Here is an 18,897-nt window from a genome sequence, read left to right on the forward strand (position 1 = left end):
TCCATTAAAAGCAACTAACTTTAATATATTAAATGCCTGATGCCAACTTCACATCATTTTGACACGTTACTTAGCAGTGCCTTAACAAACTCTATAGCCATTTCAGTATTCAATTGACTGTAGGCTTCTTCACACAGGGTGAGTGTTTGTATTATTACGTTAACTGTGTGCTTTAGATTTAGTCAGATCTGAATCGAAGATCATCAGAACATTAGTGTACTTCAAAGTGTGTGTGTTTTCATTTACTCCTGTACGAGTATGTGAGTACTCTTTTTGAGTATTTATCAAATGTGTGTGTGAATTATTTTGTGAATGTGTGTGTTCTTCGGTCCCTTCCAGTGTCTTCTTGACTTTCATGTTTTGTTCTTGACTCAAAGATTATCATTCCAAATTTTGTCAGGTTAAAAATCCTCTGCATTGTTAGATATTGTCTTGTCTGTGCAGAGCATGATAAGATAAGATTCCTTATGTATTTTAGTGCTCGTACATTGTTGCAGTATAAATCAAGACAAAAAGTTCAGTGCATGTGTCAAAGCCAACAAAGAGCTCTAGCTAGCCCACCATTAGCCTGGTCACAGGCTAGACCACCATGAGGTCACAGAACTAAGATGCCTCCCTCCCTGTCTCAAACCCATATATGGTTAAATATTATATTTCATCTAGCTGGACGTGTCTGCCTTCTCGCCGTCCGCCCCTGCTTCTGCCTCATCACCTGCTTCCACCTGTTTTGATAAAGAGACGGGACACCATTAGGTTAACTTCAAATGTATTACACAAGGCATTGTGGGTACTGTGGTACATCAAGCTAAACCAGGGTCTGATCAGGAGGATGTGTTGTTACAGACGGTTAAAATATACATGTTTTGTGTTGAACATATACAGATGTAGGATCTTAATTTGAATAACGCTTTTGTTGCTGAGAATTGTCTAGCACAGTAGGAAATACACATTTGTAGTGTATTTGCGTTTTAAAAAGGTCAGCTCTATTCATTCCCCTATCTGAAACGTTTAGAGCGTTCCACATCCCTGAACACACCCCTGGTATGTTTCACATAGCATTGTGGGTACTGTAGTACACTACCTGTCCGAACTGGAGCAGTGTGAACATGGTGTTCTTGACATCCATCATGGTTTCTTTCACCCCCTTTGCCAGGATGTAGCCCTCACTGTCAGCTTCGGGGTTCTCCGGGTCCACGCCGTCCAGAGACGTCTGCAGGTACCGCAGACTCACCAACACTGACATCTGTGGAGATGATGTCACAGGGGGTCAAAGCCATGGTTACAAAATGTATATCTAAAGCCACCTTATCACAGGGGCAGAGGTTGATGGTAAAAAAATCACCACTGAAAACTACCATCACCACACTACAGGGCAAGAGTCAATGTTCATATTTTGTCTGTGCTTGTGCATGTGCATGTGTATACCTGCAAGGAGATGACCGACAGTATCCCGGGGCCGATGGTGTTCATGAGGCCCATGTAGTAGTCGACCAGCGCCTGTCTGCAGCCGCGGTTGTATAGGTTCAGCTCCTCACTCTGGTGCTCATAGTTGTAGTGGGCAGTGTTGTCAGTCAGGTGGTTCTGGAGACAGGGCCGAGGGGAGCCGGGGTTACAGCAGCTGAACGGGACTCCATCCATCAGGTAACGACCGTCCACGTTGCTACGTACACGACTGGAGAGGAGATAGGTAACGGTTTGATTGAGTGTTTCCATTGTAAAATGTTACCTTACATAAATGACACTGGCTTTAATGATGGATGACACATTTATGAGACATGATGTATAGAAATCTCATGTGAGTCATCATCACCTCAGACAAGTCAGAGAACGGTGGTTTGTGGGCTAAACTTCACTTCTCCTCTCCACCCCCTCTCTCTCCCTCTCCTCCTCCCCCCTCCATCCCCCTCTCTCTCACTCTTTGACTTCTTTAGAGGTGAAGTCCAGGTATCTGTTGCTGATCCACTGCACCTCGAACCAGTCCCTGTAGTTGGTGTTGCCGCAGCAACGCAGTTCCATTTGCAGCCTGTCGATGGTCTCCTTCTGGAAGCAGCGGCCCGGGACATCTGTGTCCCGGTAGAACCGGATACCGTTCCTCAGGCCCACCTGGGATTGGACAGAGATTATGTCATAAAAGAGATCCGGAAGTACTCATGGGAGCCAAGGCTTGTTCTCAATTAATCTTTCCTGGATTCCTCAGTTCCTATATCCTCGCCTTCTTCTCAAAACACATTGGAGAAGAAGATCTGGGGGGGAGGGGCTTGTCCTTGTCCTCCAATACAGATGTGACGCAGGCGAGGAGATAGGATGCGGGGAATCACATAAAGACTACTTGAGATGGGGTCTAAGTGTTATTCAGTTGCATTCACTGTCTCATTCTTCTTCATCCCCAGCCCAGAGGCTCTTACCTTGAGGGACTCCTCGAGGTGTCCCTGCAGGGCATAGCTGAGCACCACAGCAGACAGCAACCAGACACACACCATCCAGGCCAGGCCATACCAGGGCAGCAGGAAGGGCTTCCAGGGGGGGAACCGGGCAGAGTCCAGGGAGTCCTGACACACCCGCCCAGCAAAAAGGTTGATCCCGATGGTTATCAAGCCCACCAGCATCAAAATGTTGGGCACCACGTGGATCTCTGTGTTATCCATCACCTGGAGGGTCAAAGGTCAAATCTAGGGTCACATTACTATACCAGTTATAACACAGTAATAAAACTACATCGAAATGATCTATATATGTTACATTACAGCGCTAAGCATCAGAGTATTTGTTCTGGAAAGTTCCATTCCATGATGATGATTCAATTTATGTACGTTCATGTAAGGCAATATGAGTAATGGTAGTCAACACCCTACATAACTACTTCCATTGCTCCACTATATCCACTGTATGTAAAGTGCAATCAACTACTTCCTTTGCTCCACTATATCCACTGTATGTAAAGTGCAATCAACTACTTCCTTTGCTCCACTATATCCACTGTATGTAAAGTGCAATCAACTACTTCCTTTGCTCCACTATATCCACTGTATGTAAAGTGCAATCAACTACTTCCTTTGTCAGTTTTTTTCTGTTGTATTGGTGTTATTGAGTTTAGGAATGTTGACGTTCTTGTTATTTTTCAGTAACATTCATGTAAAGTGTAACAACTTGTCAAATCCAGGTCATTGCATATAGAAAATCCTTGAGTATTGAAGCTAGGAGGATGCACTGGGAAACACTTTCCTTTTTTGATAAGCCCCAGATTGAGGTCAACATAATTCAATGGTTCATTGGAGATATACCAGCAAACCCTACATATCTGGATGATGCGTTACGGCCTCCAATATGTCAGTGTGAATCTTCGAGCGACCCCTCCGCCTCCCTCTATTCATATAATCCATACATAGCATGAGTGATGAACACAGCCACATACATACAGCCACACACCTATAAGCCCCTCTACCCCCACATACACACAGCCACACACCTATAAGCCCCTCTACCCCCACATACACACAGCCACACACCTATAAGCCCCTCTACCCCCACATACATACAGCCACACACCTATAAGCCCCTCTACCCCCACATACACACAGCCACACACCTATAAGCCCCTCTACCCCCACATACACACAGCCACACACCTATAAGCCCCTCTACCCCCACATACATACAGCCACACACCTATAAGCCCCTCTACCCCCACATACACACAGCCACACACCTATAAGCCCCTCTACCCCCCACATACATACAGCCACACACCTATAAGCCCTCTACCCCCACATACACACAGCCACACACCTATAAGCCCCTCTACCCCCACATACACACAGCCACACACCTATAAGCACCTCTACCCCCACATACACACAGCCACACACCTATAAGCCCCTCTACCCCCCCCACATATATACAGCCACACACCTATAAGCACCTCTACCCCCACATACACACAGCCACACACCTATAAGCTCCTCTACCCCCACATACACACAGCCACACATCGATAAGCACCTCTACCCCCCACATACATACAGCCACACACCTATAAGCACCTCTACCCCCCACATACACACAGCCACACACCTATAAGCACCTCTACCCCCACATACACACAGCCACACATCTATAAGCATCTCTACCCCCCACATACATACAGCCACACACCTATAAGCCCCTCTACCCCCACATACACCCAGCCACACACCTATAAGCTCCTCTACCCACCACATACACGCAGCCACACATCTATAAGTATCTCTACCCCCACATACATCAGCACAGCCACACACCTATAAGCACCTCTACCCCCCACATACACACAGCCACACACCTATAAGCCCCTCTACCCCCACATACACACAGCCACACACCTATAACCCCCTCTACCCCCCACATATATACAGCCACACACCTATAAGCACCTCTACCCCCACATACACACAGCCACACACCTATAAGCTCCTCTACCCCCACATACACACAGCCACACATCTATAAGCACCTCTACCCCCCACATACATACAGCCACACACCTATAAGCACCTCTACCCCCACATATACACAGCCACACACCTATAAGCACCTCTACCGCCCACATACATACAGCCACACACCTATAAGCACCTCTACCCCCACATACATACAGCCACACACCTATAAGCACCTCTACCCCCACATATACACAGCCACACACCTATAAGCACCTCTACCCCCACATACACACAGCCACACACCTATAAGCACCTCTACCCCCACATATACACAGCCACACATCTATAAGCACCTCTACCCCCCACATACATACAGCCACACACCTATAAGCACCTCTACCCCCACATATACACAGCCACACACCTATAAGCACCTCTACCCCCACATACATACAGCCACACACCTATAAGCATCTCTACCCCCACATATACACAGCCACACATCTATAAGCACCTCTATCCCCCACATACACACAGCCACACACCTATAAGCTCCTCTATCCCCACATACATACAGCCACACACCTATAAGCACCTCTACCCCCACATACACACAGCCACACACCTATAAGCACCTCTACCCCCACATACACACAGCCACACACCTATAAGCACCTCTACCCCCCACATACACACAGCCACACACCTATAAGCATCTCTACCCCCACATACACACAGCCACACACCTATAAGCACCTCTACCCACACATACACACAGCCACCCACCTATAAGCCCCTCTAACCCCACATACACACAACCACACATCTATAAGCATCTCTACCCCCCACATACATACAGCCACACACCTATAAGCACCTCTACCCCCACATACACCCAGCCACACACCTATAAGCACCTCTACCCCCCACATACACACAGCCACACACCTATAAGCACCTCTACCCCCACATACACACAGCCACCCACCTATAAGCCCCTCTAACCCCACATACACACAGCCACACATCTATAAGCATCTCTACCCCCCACATACATACAGCCACACACCTATAAGCCCCTCTACCCCCCACATACACCCAGCCACACACCTATAAGCACCTCTACCCCCACATACACACAGCCACACACCTATAAGCACCTCTACCCCCACATACACACAGCCACACATCTATAAGCACCTCTACCCCCACATACACACAGCCACACACCTATAAGCACCTCTACCCCCACATACACACAGCCACACACCTATAAGCACCTCTACCCCCACATACACACAGCCACACACCTATAAGCACCTCTACCCCCACATACACACAGCCACACATCTATAAGCCCCTCTATCCCCACATACACACAGCCACACACCTATAAGCTCCTCTACCCCCACATACACACAGCCACACACCTATAAGCACCTCTACCCCCCACATACACACAGCCACACACCTATAAGCTCCTCTACCCACCACATACACACAGCCACACACCTATAAGCACCTCTACCCCCACATACACACAGCCACACACCTATAAGCACCTCTACCCCCACATACACACAGCCACACACCTATAAGCCCCTCTACCCCCACATACACACAGCCACACACCTATAAGCTCCTCTACCCCCCACATACACACAGCCACACACCTATAAGCTCCTCTACCCACCACATACACACAGCCACACACCTATAAGCACCTCTACCCCCACATACATACAGCCACACACCTATAAGCACCTCTACCCCCACATACACACAGCCACACACCTATAAGCACCTCTACCCCCACATACACACAGCCACACACCTATAAGCACCTCTACCCCACATACACACAGCCACACATCTATAAGCTCCTCAACCCCCACATACACACAGCCACACACCAATAAGCCCCTCTACCCCCCACATACACACAGCCACACACCTATAAGCTCCTCAACCCCCCACATATACACAGCCACACACCTATAAGCACCTCTACCCCCACATACACACAGCCACACACCTATAAGCCCCTCTACCCCCACATATACACAGCCACACAGCAATAAGCACCTCTACCCCCACATACACACAGCCACACACCTATAAGCCGCTCTACCCCCACATACATACAGCCACACACCTATAAGCCCCTCTACCCCCACATACATACAGCCACACACCTATAAGCAGCTCTACCCCCCACATACACACAGCCACACACCAATAAGCACCTCTACCCCCACATATACACAGCCACACACCTATAAGCACCTCTATCCCCCACATACACACACCAATAAGTACCTCTACCCCCCACATATACACAGCCACACACCAATAAGCTCCTCTACCCCCACATACACACAGCCACACACAAAGCTTGTCCAGATTCAAGCCAACTGCATCATGCCAGCCCAATGTTGTTCTGTGCTGTGTGAATAATAGGTGAAGGTGTGTGAAACAGACGCCACACTGAGAGACACATGGAAAACACAGCAGCGTGTTTAATTGAACCAGCCAGGACAGACGACAGGAACAGTAGTGACACAGACAGACGGACAGTTGTGTGTGCTGTGTGATTTCCAAGTGCCAGAAACGTGTGTGTCGTGTGAAATACATAAGGTTTGTGTGTGTGTAATTTGCCATGTGTGAACAGGCATGTGTGTGTTATAGTGTTCGCCAGTACCTCTGCCCTGCGGAGCAGCTCAGTCTTGAGGTACACTCCCAGGGAGAAGGTGAAGGCCCCAGCCAGCACGGCCAGCCAGGACAGCAGCCACAGACCCTGGGCCAGACGCACACGCCTCTGCAGGGGGAACTGCAGCTTCAGCAGTGCCATGGCAACAACCAACAGAGACAAAGGAAGAGAGAGAGAGAGAAAAAGAAGAGGACGGAGGGAGGAGATGTTGGGATAATCAAGTAGAGAGAGAGATAACGGTGAAGGATGGGGGAAAGAATATCGGTAGGTTCAAAGAAGGAAAGTTCTGGGGAAAAAAGGTGGACTACTGCGATTCATAGAAGTAGGTTATGCGAAGGTTGTTGTATTAGACAGACAGGTACGGCTTGGCCTTTCCAGGGTGCGTTGGTGAGTTATTATCAGGTTGATCTCCTGTAAGTTGTTCCTGTGGGTTGAAATAAGAAGGAATATCCGTCTGATGGTGAAGGACAGGTTCAGGTGGGACGATAATCCAAAGCTTTCACGTAGAAAGGAAAATATAAAACATCTCTTGAAGTAATCCAAATAAATTAGTGAGACAAAAACTGAAGGCCAAGAAAATAATGAATCTAATAGATAATTTATAATTCACGTCCTCTTTTGACAGCAAAACTATGATCCTCTAAATCATCAGGTTATGGTTGCACCACAACAGTGACCCTAAGTTTCACACAATTACTGACAATGACAACCCCAGTTTGTTTAGGATGGGACCCCTCTGGTGTGGTCAAGGTGCACCCTTAAATTCCTGCTGTGCCCATGGTGGAGAACACGGACTGGCCAATGTCGAGGGTACAGTATGGTTATGGTAATCCCCCAATCATAGTCCCTGGGATCCTATTAGGACAGGAGCACCAATGGGAAAGCAGGCCAGTGTCTGATCAGCAAACCTGCACTGGGCCAACAGGTTGGATTTGACAGTTATGACAGGTATACTCACAGAGAGTTGAGACAGGACGGAGAGGGCCAGGGCTATAGTTTATACATGCAGATAGAGAGAGATGGATAAAGCTTACAGGCTGAGGGACTGGGGGAGGGGGAGAGTGATCACTTACCACAGGAAGTGGGTAATGTTTGGGAGAAAGACAAATCAAGAAACCATACATCTTAGAATTAGTCATTTTATTGATCTACAACATCAAAAGTATTGGGGGGGGGGGGCAGCTTTATACGGTTTTAGCTAAGATAGTTCATTAGGATGGACAGCATAGCATTCATGTAGAGCCCTGTGTTTTGGACAATCATGTCACAAGTTCTGGATTTGGACCTTTATTTAAAGCTTTTTCATCAATCTGTCCCCTTTTCCTTTTTGGGTCCGACGGTCCAGCATCATTGTCCAACACCATCCTCAAGACAATTGCTTTCATAGTTGGTGTAATTTTCATTTCTGGAAAAGGCTTAAAATGAAGGTTAAACTCTAGGTCATGTGACATGATAGCCCAAAACCCAGTGGGTAATACGTTAATGGCAGCTGAATCGATGTTATTCAGATATGAAGGTAACTTCATTGGCTTACTGGAGCTTACAAAATAGCGGTCATTGTTATAAAATAGAAAATTCTACTCACTGTCCAGACATTAACAAAAAAAACTCTTTCAATTCTGCATCACTTCGCAAGGAAAAGGAGGGACTGTACCACGTTGCACATTTGGATTAATAATTATATTCTGTATATATGTCAATGAATTGTTGAAGTCTAATACTTTACCACTGCACCACAATACCTTTGGGAAAGAAACATAATGTAATATTTACAATGCCATCACTCAAATGTATAGTGACATTAAAATGTTAAATAAATGTAGAACTACAGGCCCCAAACCATCACATCTTGAACAATCCTAGCTATGTAATATAAGGTTATGATTACAGAAATTCATAGGTTCCTTTCACTCCGCCCCCCTCTCTTCAGCTGTTCCCCCTCCCCCGTTGGCCTTGCGCCCCCTCTCCCCACCTCCACCCCCATCCTCTGGGTGTGTCAGCTGGTGCATGAAGTCATCCAGAACCCTCTGGGCCGTCAGATAGGACACATCAACAACAGCACCCTGCTTACTCTCAGCTGCTCTCCCTGCAACTGCCACACCCCCCTTGACAGCAGGCACAAGGTAACCCTCCTCCCATGCACTTTCTGCACCCCCTGTTCCCAACTCCACCAGAGGGTAGGGGTTGGGAGGGGTGTCAGTGTGAGGTTGGTAGTTGGAAGGCCGGGGCTGTCTTGCTGCTTGGCTGGCAGCTAGTTTCTTATAGATAGCCATACTGATGTCAGCGACAGAGAAAGGGGGACTCATCGGGCCAGAATCTTCATTTCCTGTCTGACCTATCACCCCAAACCCCTCCTCCTGCTTCCAGGGCATAAAAGCAGTGACCTTTTGTGGACCCGCCTCAAACTCCCTGAGTCCTGCACCTGACCAATCAGACGGCTTCTGCTCCAGTTTTGTAGCGGGTGATTGGATGTCGCTTGTGGATTGGCCGGTTTTCAAGGAGTTCTTCAGGAACTGCTTGACAGTGTCTCCAGAGTCAAAGTGCTTCTCTATGAGCTCCTTGATCAGACAGGGAACCTGGAGGACAGCACAGACATCCTATCAGTTCATACAATACAACAGACATAGAGAAACCAGTAGATGAGGTAGAAGAAATGATGAGCTGAACATGAGTTGAGGAGATTATGGATAGTCTTTTCATGTACGGCCACTTTCAACTTTACAAGTACAAAATCATCATATTGATTTTCCACCACTCTTTCTGTTGCCAGTATGTAAACTAATCTAAATGTGTGTTTTGGTTCATGTATTGCTCAGTAGATGGTGCTGTGCTCACATTGATGTTCTCCAGAGAGGCGATGGTGCCGTTGGCCTGCTCCAGCTCTGTGCTGAGATGGGCGATACGCTGCACCATATACTTCCTCTCAGAGCTAAGGCTCTCAGTCTGCAGGGATAGAGGAGAGTACATGACTCAACATATTCACTACAGTTTGTTCTAGAGATGGTATAACAGTAGTACTAATTGTGCTCTCAGTCTTCAAAGACAGAACAGAGCAAAGGACATCAGTCAACACAGCACTGTGTGTTGTAGAGGTGACAGAGACGGAGAAGGATATTCAGAGCATGTTTCTATACCTGGGTGGGGGTATGAGTTTATATAGTGGCAGGAGTCTTTTTTAACCATATGAAAAAACGAATTTGGCGTTACTCTGGACCCTGATCTCTCTTTTGACGAACATATCAAGACCGTTTCAAGGACAGCTTTTTTCCATCTACGTAACATTCCAAGAATGATGCAGAAAAACTAATCCATGCTTTTGTTACTTCTAGGTTAGACTACTGCAATGCTCTCTACTGTAACGCTCCGGGTGTTGTGGGTGTGGAGTCATACGCAGGAAACAGAGAGTGCAATGCTGTGCTCTTTAATGCACAAAATGCAACACAGGGTGCTCACAACCAAACACATTCCTCTACTACAGAACCGAAGGTCACAATAATTAATCTCGCACAAAGAAACAGGCTAATAAAGCCCAACTAATCATTCACGAACAGGTACTGACAATAAACATACAAGGAGGGGGAGGAAAGACAATCAGTGGAAGCTAATAGGCCGGTGACAACGACCACCGAGTACCACCCGACCTGGAAGGGAAGCCACCCTCGGTCGGACTTATAATGTATCTGTGAACCTGTTTAACTCTGTAGCAGCTGATGTGACTTCCTACGAGCCTTTCGGGCTGGTGTTTAGAGAACATACAGTACTGTGTGATTAATATATAAGTGCCTTCTAAGTCATCTTTCCATTGAGTAAGATATTGATAGAGAGGAAGGAGGAGGATAATGGAGTAGAGGTGGAAGAGGATTGATAATGAATTAATCCATGCTTTTGTCACTAGGTTAGACTACTGCAATGCTCTACTTTCCGGCTACCCGGATAAAGCACTAAATAAACTTCAGTTAGTGCTAAATACGGCTGCTAGAATCCTGACTAGAACCAAAAAATGTGATCATATTACTCCAGTGCTAGCCTCCCTACACTGGCTTCCTGTTAAGGCAAGGGCTGATTTCAAGGTTTTACTGCTAACCTACAAAGCATTACATGGGCTTGCTCCTACCTGTCTTCCTGATTTGGTCCTGCCGTACATTCCTACACGTACGCTACGGTCACAAGACGCAGGCCTCCTAATTGTCCCTAGAATTTCTAACAGCTGGAGGTAGGGCTTTCTCCTATAGAGCTCCATTTTTTTGGAATGGTCTGCCTACCCATGTGAGAGACGCAGACTCGGTCTCAACCCTTAAGTCTTTACTGAAGACTTATCTCTTCAGTGGGTCATATGATTGAGTGTAGTCTGGCCCAGGAGTGTGAAGGTGAACGGAAAGGCTCTGGAGCAACGAACCGCCCTTGCTGTCTCTGCCTGGCTGGTTCCCCTCTTTCCACTGGGATTCTCTGCCTCTAACCCTATTACAGGGGCTGAGTCACTGGCTTACTTGTGCTCTTTCATGTCGTCCCTAGGAGGGGTGCGTCACTTGAGTGGGTTGAGTCACTGATGTGATCTTCCTGTCTGGGTTGGAGCACCCCCTTGGGTTGTGCCGTTGCGGAGATCTTTGTGGGGTATACTCGGCCTTGTCTCAGGATGGTAAGTTGGTGGTTGAAGATATCCCTCTAGGGGTGTGGGGGCTGTGTTTTGGCAAAGTGGGTGGGGTTATATCCTTCCTGTTTGGCCCTGTCCGGGGATAGCATCGGATGGGGCCACAATGTCTCCTGACCCCTACTGTCTCAGCCTCCAGTATTTATGCTGCAGTAGTTTATGTGTCGGGGGGCTAGGGTCAGTTTGTTATATCTGGAGTACTTCTCCTGTCTTATCCGGTGTCCTGTGTGAATTTAAGTATGCTCTCTCTAATTCTCTCTTTCTCTCTCTCTGAGGACCTGAGCCCTAGGAACATGCCTCAGGACTACCTGGCATGATGACTCCTTGCTGTCCCCAGTCCACCTGGCCGTGCTGCTGCTCCAGTTTCAACTGTTCTGCCTTATTATTATTATTCGACCATGCTGGTCATTTTTATGAACTTTTGAACATCTTGGCCATGTTCTGTTATAATCTCCACCCGGCACAGCCGGAAGAGGACTGGCCACCCCTCATAGCCTGGTTCCTCTCTAGGTTTCTTCCTAGGTTTTAGCCTTTCTAGGGAGTTTTTCCTAGCCACCGTGCTTCTACACCTGCATTGCTTGCTGTCTGGGGTTTTAGGCTGGGTTTCTGTACAGCACTTTGAGATATCAGCTGATGTACGAAGGGCTATACAAATACATTTGATTTGATTATAGGCCAGGGACCATAGTTCAACCTGGTCAGGTTCTGGCCCTAAATAAGATCATCTCAGTGTCTCTCCGTCTCTGTCTTTGTCTCTCCGTCTGTCATGTTTGACCTAATTCTTACCGCTGAGTGCAGTTTCTCCCCCAGAAGGCTGTTGGTGTGCTGGGTACCTGTGTGTGTGTCCTGGAGTCTGTAGCAAAGAGAGACAGCATCACGGCTATGAATTTTGGGCTCATGTTGTATACCATTAACCCCACCCACCCAACCCCAAGTCCTTGGTCATGAGGCCATCTGACCTCTGACCCTAACAATAGATCAGACCATACAGATGGCAGGCAGAGAACCACTCAATTTAACCACACCAATCAGTCACACAAAGCTATTGATCAGTGGAATTTGCCTTCCAGGACAAAAATGTAGGGCAAAAAAGGGCTATTTCACAGGTTCAACAGAATGAGACATTCATAAAGTCTACTCTGTAAATCACAAAGGCCATGCCTAGATGTGCTGCATGCCTTCCCTGGTGCTCACGGTAACTTGAAAAGGGAGAGGCAGATGTATTGTAATCACATCAAAGACATACGAGGACAAGAGCAAGCATTGTTACTACAGTATTATACAATGATTATTGTTTCTATTGACGCACTTTACACTATAGTCGTCATCAAATTAATCATGTTACTGTGTAACACTATAGATTCATCATATTATCATGTTACTATATAACACTATAGCATCATCATATTATCATGTTACTATATAACACTATAGCATCATCATATTATCATGTTACTATATAACACTATAGCATCATCATATTATCATGTTACTATATAACACTATAGCATCATCATATTATCATGTTACTATATAACACTATAGCATCATCATATTATCATGTTACTATATAACACTATAGCATCATCATATTATCATGTTACTATATAACACTATAGCATCATCATATTATCATGTTACTATATAACACTATAGCATCATCATATTATCATGTTACTATATAACACTATAGCATCATCATATTATCATGTTACTATATAACACTATAGATTCATCATATTATCATGTTACTATATAACACTATAGCATCATCATATTATCATGTTACTATATAACACTATAGCATCATCATATTATCATGTTACTATATAACACTATAGATTCATCATATTATCATGTTACTATATAACACTATAGCATCATCATATTATCATGTTACTATATAACACTATAGCATCATCATATTATCATGTTACTATATAACACTATAGCATCATCATATTATAATTAGCTCTGACCTCTTGAACTTCTCCTTCATGTGGCTAAGCTCCTCCCTGGCCCTGGCTAGCTCCGCCTCCAGACTCTCAATGCAGACCACTGTTTGCATCAGGTTCTGGTGCAGCTCAGCATTCTCCTCCTGCAGTGCCCTATTTACACACAGAAGGGTCATGGGAGATGGAATTTTATTACAAAAATGCACAGTCACATTTCCTAAGGCCATTTTAGCACATTAGATGCTATGGATGTAGCTCAGGTCAGCTTCTAGAGATGTTACATTTCACATAGCCTTGTTAATACAGACTGAACGCTGTGCGTTGTACCATCGTTACACACATTTCTCCTTCATCTTGTTCTTCATCCATCTTTACTGATAGAGGTGGTGAGAGAGCTCTGGAAGCCATTAGTGGAATCGATATTCAGTGGCCTTTCACAATCAAAGGGATGCTCTTTAGAGTGTATTGATAAACAGAGAGGAGAGGGGAGAAAGAAGGGGAAAAATCACACTCACTGGAGTTCGCCTTTGTCACCTGTCAAGGCCTATGGAAAGAGACAGCAGAAGAGAAGAGACGATTAGAGATGTTGATGATTTTCTAATTCAATAACTTTCAGTATAATTGTATTAGTAATGTTATCATCTGCAGTTTTTTTCTTTGATTATTATTTGTCATTACCATATACATCAGGGATATTGTTATTGGAAGCTTTGACAAGGTACAATGCAGTTTCTTCACTTCCTAATAAAGTTTAATAAACTGAATGGAAGGTTTTTTTACAGAGATGAAAAGGGCAGAGAGAATGATAGGGACATAACAGAGCCAAAGTAATTGATTATTGAACTTAAGTTCATACGCTCCAGGAAAAGCTATTGATTGTGCGTCAGTGAGGTTAATAAAGTCAGAGCCACAGCATGGTTACTCTGGCCCTCTCTGTGCTAGCTGGCACTCAGGCAGTCTCGGGTTGGGTAGCGTGTTGTTCCCAATGCAACACATTGCCTATAAAGGTTACCTCTTACCTAACGTGGTTAATTGTGTACAAGCGTCACAGACAGAGGATGACGCTTGAGTTCTCTTTATATAACTGCTGCTTTATGGTTTCGGGCACTAACTGACACTCCCTGTGTGGTTTGAACTTCAATAACTTTAAAGAACTTTGGGACAAATCCTCATTTACATGAATGCATGATTTACCGAACTCTACAGCTAGGACCTACTATCTATAGTATGTATTTAGACCCCTCGACTCCACCAGCATACAGATGTAAGATCTTAATTTGATCACTCTTTTGTTGCTGAGAATCCTCCTGCACAGAAAGAAATGCAAACTTGTAGTGTATTTGAGTTTTAAAATGGCTTTTAAAGTCTGTAATTTCCCATTTGAAATTTCAGACTTGATTTGTACTAACGCAAAATGTATCAACCCCTACAAAAACATTTCCTGTTGATGCAGGATTATTTTCCTTCTGTAGCAAACTGGCTCAAATTCAGACCCTACATCTGTAGTTGACATCAGTTAGACTCACCCTGTGTGGCTTTGTACGCCAGCGGTAGGTTGACCGGTTGTGGCGGTCGCTCTGCTCGGAGCTGGGGCTGGCCGTGTCTAGGTCTCTGTTCCGGGATGAGTCAGACTTGCTGGAGGGAGACTCCGACTCGGGCCCTGGCACTGGAGGAGGGGAGTGTGTGCGGATTGGGGTGCGGTGGGGTAGCTGGGGTTGCTGGGTGTGTGGAGATGAAGGTGGGCTATGGGTGGACCTGTGGCTCTGGTCAAGGTGTTTGTAGCTCCGGTGTTTGTGATGGCTGGGCTCAGGGCTGGAGCTGACAGTGCCGTCTGTAAGAAGGGAGCCATACCGCCCATGCCTATTACCGACAGGACCCTGGAAGTCAGGCAGGGAGGCCGGTTGGTCTTCATAGCCAGCCGGTGGGTGGGGCGGGTAGGGTTGGCTGGAGTGGCGAGTTGGGGGGCTGCCTAGACGAGGAGTGTGGTTCTTGCTTTCATACCCAAACTTTGTAGGGAGAGATATTTTCCGTGATCGTGTGTCAGAGTCATTCCTCAGTTTCCTAGGTTTCGTAACCGTCTCCCTCTCCTCCCCCTGCCCATCTCCCTGCTTTTTCAAGGGAAGCTGGGGCTGACTTTTCAGTTGAGATTTGGGGGAAGCTGGGGCTTTGGCTGGACCCGGTCCTACAGTCTCGACAGGGACCCCCAGAGTATTGAGACGGGCGGGGCTGATGACCTGTTTAGTGATCTCATCCAGGAAGGCAGAGAACTGTATCTTCCCCTTCACCATGCTCTGCCTGGCTGCATCCTTCAGAGCATCCACATCCTGCTTCCCCTTGGGCCCTGCTGTCTTGCCTGCCACACGGGGGGACAGCACCTCCATGGATTTGGCCTTGCGGATGTCCGGCGGCGCCTCCTTGTTTTTCAGGATGCCTTTACTGGGGAGCTGGATCGAGGACACTGCCCTCTTTGGCCCAGCCAGGACCTCTTCACTGAAGGCCAGGCTACGGCCCAGGCTGGCTGTCTTGTAGAGGGGTCCGTGCTTCAGGTGTGGGGGTGTCCGTGCTTTCCCTCTGTCAGTGCCTGTATTCTGCAGCAACCCCTCTTCACTGCGGCTGTGGCCCCGGTTGAGCTCGGAGTAGCTGGGCTCTTGTCCTCCCCTCCCCTGGGCCCGATGGTTGGTCCCAGGGCTTCCTACTCCGTGCAGTTGCCCCTGTTTGACCGTGGCATACACCTGCAGCTCACTGTCATCCTCCCGGAACTGTCGTCCTCCTGCAATGTTGGAGCAGGACATGGTATGCTGCGGCCGGCTGGCGTGCTTCAGGGAGAACTTGTCGTCAATGCCGGACCATTCGATGGAAGAGTCGGAGGAGGAAGAGTCGGAAGATGAGAGGGAGGAGGAAGATGCTCTGGAGAGGGTGACTGTGGTGTGGTGGTCCGACATCTCGTCGTTGTGATGAAGGTGCTGAGGATGAGGATGGTGACGTCTATGGGATTGCACCTGGTCATCTTGGAAATGGTTACCACGGTGATGGTGGTGAACGTGGCGTTCGCTGCTGCGTCTATCATTGTCCCGTGACCTCCTGTAGCTGATATGGAGAGATGACGTAGTAATTATGTATTCATCCAATTACCACACTCAATTGTAATCTTCATCAAATGTGCATTCCTCATTACTGTTTAAAAAAGGAAACTTTAATGAAAGGGAAACTCAAAAGTGATCTTACCTGTGTATCTCCCTTTCTTGATCCCGGTGATGGTGGTGCTTCTGTGATGTGATCCCACCTGGAGGAGGACTATGAACAGGAGTGAAAAACTTCTCCATCATTTGTCTCTTCCCTGCAGGGAGGTCGTTGATGCCCTCTTGATGTCTCTCCTGTAAATAGTGTTGGTCAGCTTCTGATCTCCGTCTGGGTCTGAAGTCCCTATCCCTGTCCCTATCCCTGTCCCTATCCCTGTCCCTATCCCTGTGTCCGTCTGATGGTGACCTCTTGGGTCTGACTGCTCCCTATCTGTCAGCCTCAGAGATCATAGCTCCAGAGCTGAAGATGAACAACCATCACTCTGTCAGCATGTTACCCTTGTTACTTCTGTTCTGTCTGAATGAGAAATGAATAAGAAGTCCCGCAAGATAAGCGCACCACAAATGCCTAAATGTCCAAAAGGATTTTTTTAAAGTCTGGGTTTAAAAAAATCTTAAATGTTTCCAATTAACGAACCCAAAGTTGTTTCTGCTGAAAGGGGAAAGTAATTATCTCAATTAAGTATCCAGCTGTTAAGTTATTCTGGACTGTTTATTAGCCTCTCATCTTGTTGCTATCCATCTGTCTCCCTCGCCCTCCAACTCTAGAATAGCTGCGTGACAGTAGAAGGGATATGTTTGACTTGCTTTGCCACATCCCTGACTCAATATCAGTCAAACCACATCGAATCCTGATGTAATGGTGTTTCATCGAACCAATTAAAAGCCTGAGACTGACAGTTGTCCTCGTGAATGCAGAACAGGATCGAACCGATACAGCTGGAACAAGAACATTGGTGCAGTTCATTTATCCGATTGATGTGGATTATTGTTTTAAGTGTGGGGTTATCCTTGGCCTCTAGCGGCACACTTGTAGTGCTTATAGGACTATTATCATTGATTATTATGGATCAGTGGCCTTGTCAGTGGTGGAAAAAGTAGCCAATTGTCATACATGATTTAAAGTAAATATACCTTAAAACAGAAAAATGACTCAAGTAAAAGGGAAAGCCACCCAGTAAAATACTACTTGGGTAATAGTATAAAAGTATTTGATTTAAATATAGTTAAGTATTAAATGTAAATGTAATTTCAAAAATATACTTCAGTATCAAAAGTTAAAATTAAAGTATAAATCATTTCAAATTCCTTATATCAGGCAAACCAGACGGCACCATTTTATAGTTTTTTAAATTGATGGATAGTCAGTGGCACACTAAATCACTGACATAATAACAAATGAAGCATTTGTGTTTAGTGAGTCCACCAAACCAGAGGCAGGGGATGTTCTCTTGATAAGTGCGTGAATTGGAACATTTTCATGCCATGCTATGCAGTCAAAATGTAAGGAGTAAAAAGTACATTGTTTTCTTTCGGAAAGTCCTGAAGTTAAAGTAAAAGTAAATCAAAAATATAAATAGTAAAGTACAGATGCCCCAAAAAACTACTTAAGTAGTACTTTAAAATATGTGTACACCTCTGGGCCTTGCATAACATTGTAACCTATGTTTGAGATGAGAACAATATGTGGCCACGTCTTTGTGAGTAGTGTGAGTAGCGCTCCGGTATCTCTCACAGAACTAGAATGAGATGCACTTTCTATGATCGCTCTCCCTCTTTCTACTCTGATAGACATGACCCTGCAACTCTCATCTCTCCAGGGTTGCACTTCTTTATAGAACTGCATTTATTTCTTTATAAAATCATCTCAGCGCGAAGCGTTCTGGAGGAGCTGTAGCACCCCTGATAAATTGAAATACATTTGCCAAAGTTATAGAATAACTGCTGTCTGTTCAGAAAGAAATTAAATCATTCAGAGTAGCCTACTACACTGCGAGAAGGCCTATAATTTAGCCACAGAGGATCAATAGTTTTTTAGTTTTTTATTAGCCTAGCTCTGGATTGTGTGTAGCCCAATAACAAGGCA

General features: G+C 46.0%; 2 protein-coding genes across 2 annotated transcripts; both read right to left on the minus strand.

Moving 5' to 3' along the window:
* LOC118363252 (RDS/peripherin-like protein xRDS35) lies at positions 1 to 7,930 on the minus strand. Its single transcript, XM_035743927.2, has 6 exons — positions 7,120 to 7,930; positions 2,406 to 2,648; positions 1,916 to 2,103; positions 1,426 to 1,672; positions 1,082 to 1,243; positions 1 to 722 (listed from the first exon to the last, which is right to left on the minus strand). Exons 1-6 carry the CDS (start codon positions 7,267 to 7,269, stop codon positions 660 to 662), a joined length of 1,053 nt encoding a protein of 350 aa, XP_035599820.2. The 5' UTR covers positions 7,270 to 7,930; the 3' UTR covers positions 1 to 659.
* A 1,105-nt stretch (positions 7,931 to 9,035) lies between these two features.
* On the minus strand, positions 9,036 to 17,132 carry si:ch211-276i12.4 (uncharacterized). The gene is made up of 7 exons (XM_035745222.2): positions 16,957 to 17,132; positions 15,258 to 16,818; positions 14,247 to 14,275; positions 13,756 to 13,884; positions 12,563 to 12,629; positions 9,964 to 10,071; positions 9,036 to 9,704 (listed from the first exon to the last, which is right to left on the minus strand). Exons 1-7 carry the CDS (start codon positions 17,055 to 17,057, stop codon positions 9,036 to 9,038), a joined length of 2,664 nt encoding a protein of 887 aa, XP_035601115.2. The 5' UTR covers positions 17,058 to 17,132.
* Positions 17,133 to 18,897: the final 1,765 nt, after the last annotated feature.

This window comes from Oncorhynchus keta, chromosome 30 (assembly GCF_023373465.1).
Source record: "Oncorhynchus keta strain PuntledgeMale-10-30-2019 chromosome 30, Oket_V2, whole genome shotgun sequence".
Lineage (NCBI taxonomy): Eukaryota > Metazoa > Chordata > Actinopteri > Salmoniformes > Salmonidae > Oncorhynchus > Oncorhynchus keta.

Excerpts from the sequence above, each read along its gene's own strand:
- si:ch211-276i12.4 (XM_035745222.2), bottom strand. The coding sequence starts at position 17,057 with ATGATGGAGAAGTTTTTCACTCCTGTTCATAGTCCTCCTCCAGGTGGG. Across the intron at positions 12,630-13,755 it reads ATGAAGGAGAAGTTCAAGAG|ACTCCAGGACACACACACAG; the intron begins GTCAGAGCTAAT and ends TCTTTGCTACAG. Across the intron at positions 9,705-9,963 it reads CCTCTCTGGAGAACATCAAT|GTTCCCTGTCTGATCAAGGA; the intron begins GTGAGCACAGCA and ends GCTGTCCTCCAG.
- LOC118363252 (XM_035743927.2), bottom strand. The coding sequence starts at position 7,269 with ATGGCACTGCTGAAGCTGCAGTTCCCCCTGCAGAGGCGTGTGCGTCTG. Across the intron at positions 2,104-2,405 it reads ACCTCGAGGAGTCCCTCAAG|GTGGGCCTGAGGAACGGTAT; the intron begins GTAAGAGCCTCT and ends GTCCAATCCCAG. Across the intron at positions 1,244-1,425 it reads TGTCGGTCATCTCCTTGCAG|ATGTCAGTGTTGGTGAGTCT; the intron begins GTATACACATGC and ends TCATCTCCACAG.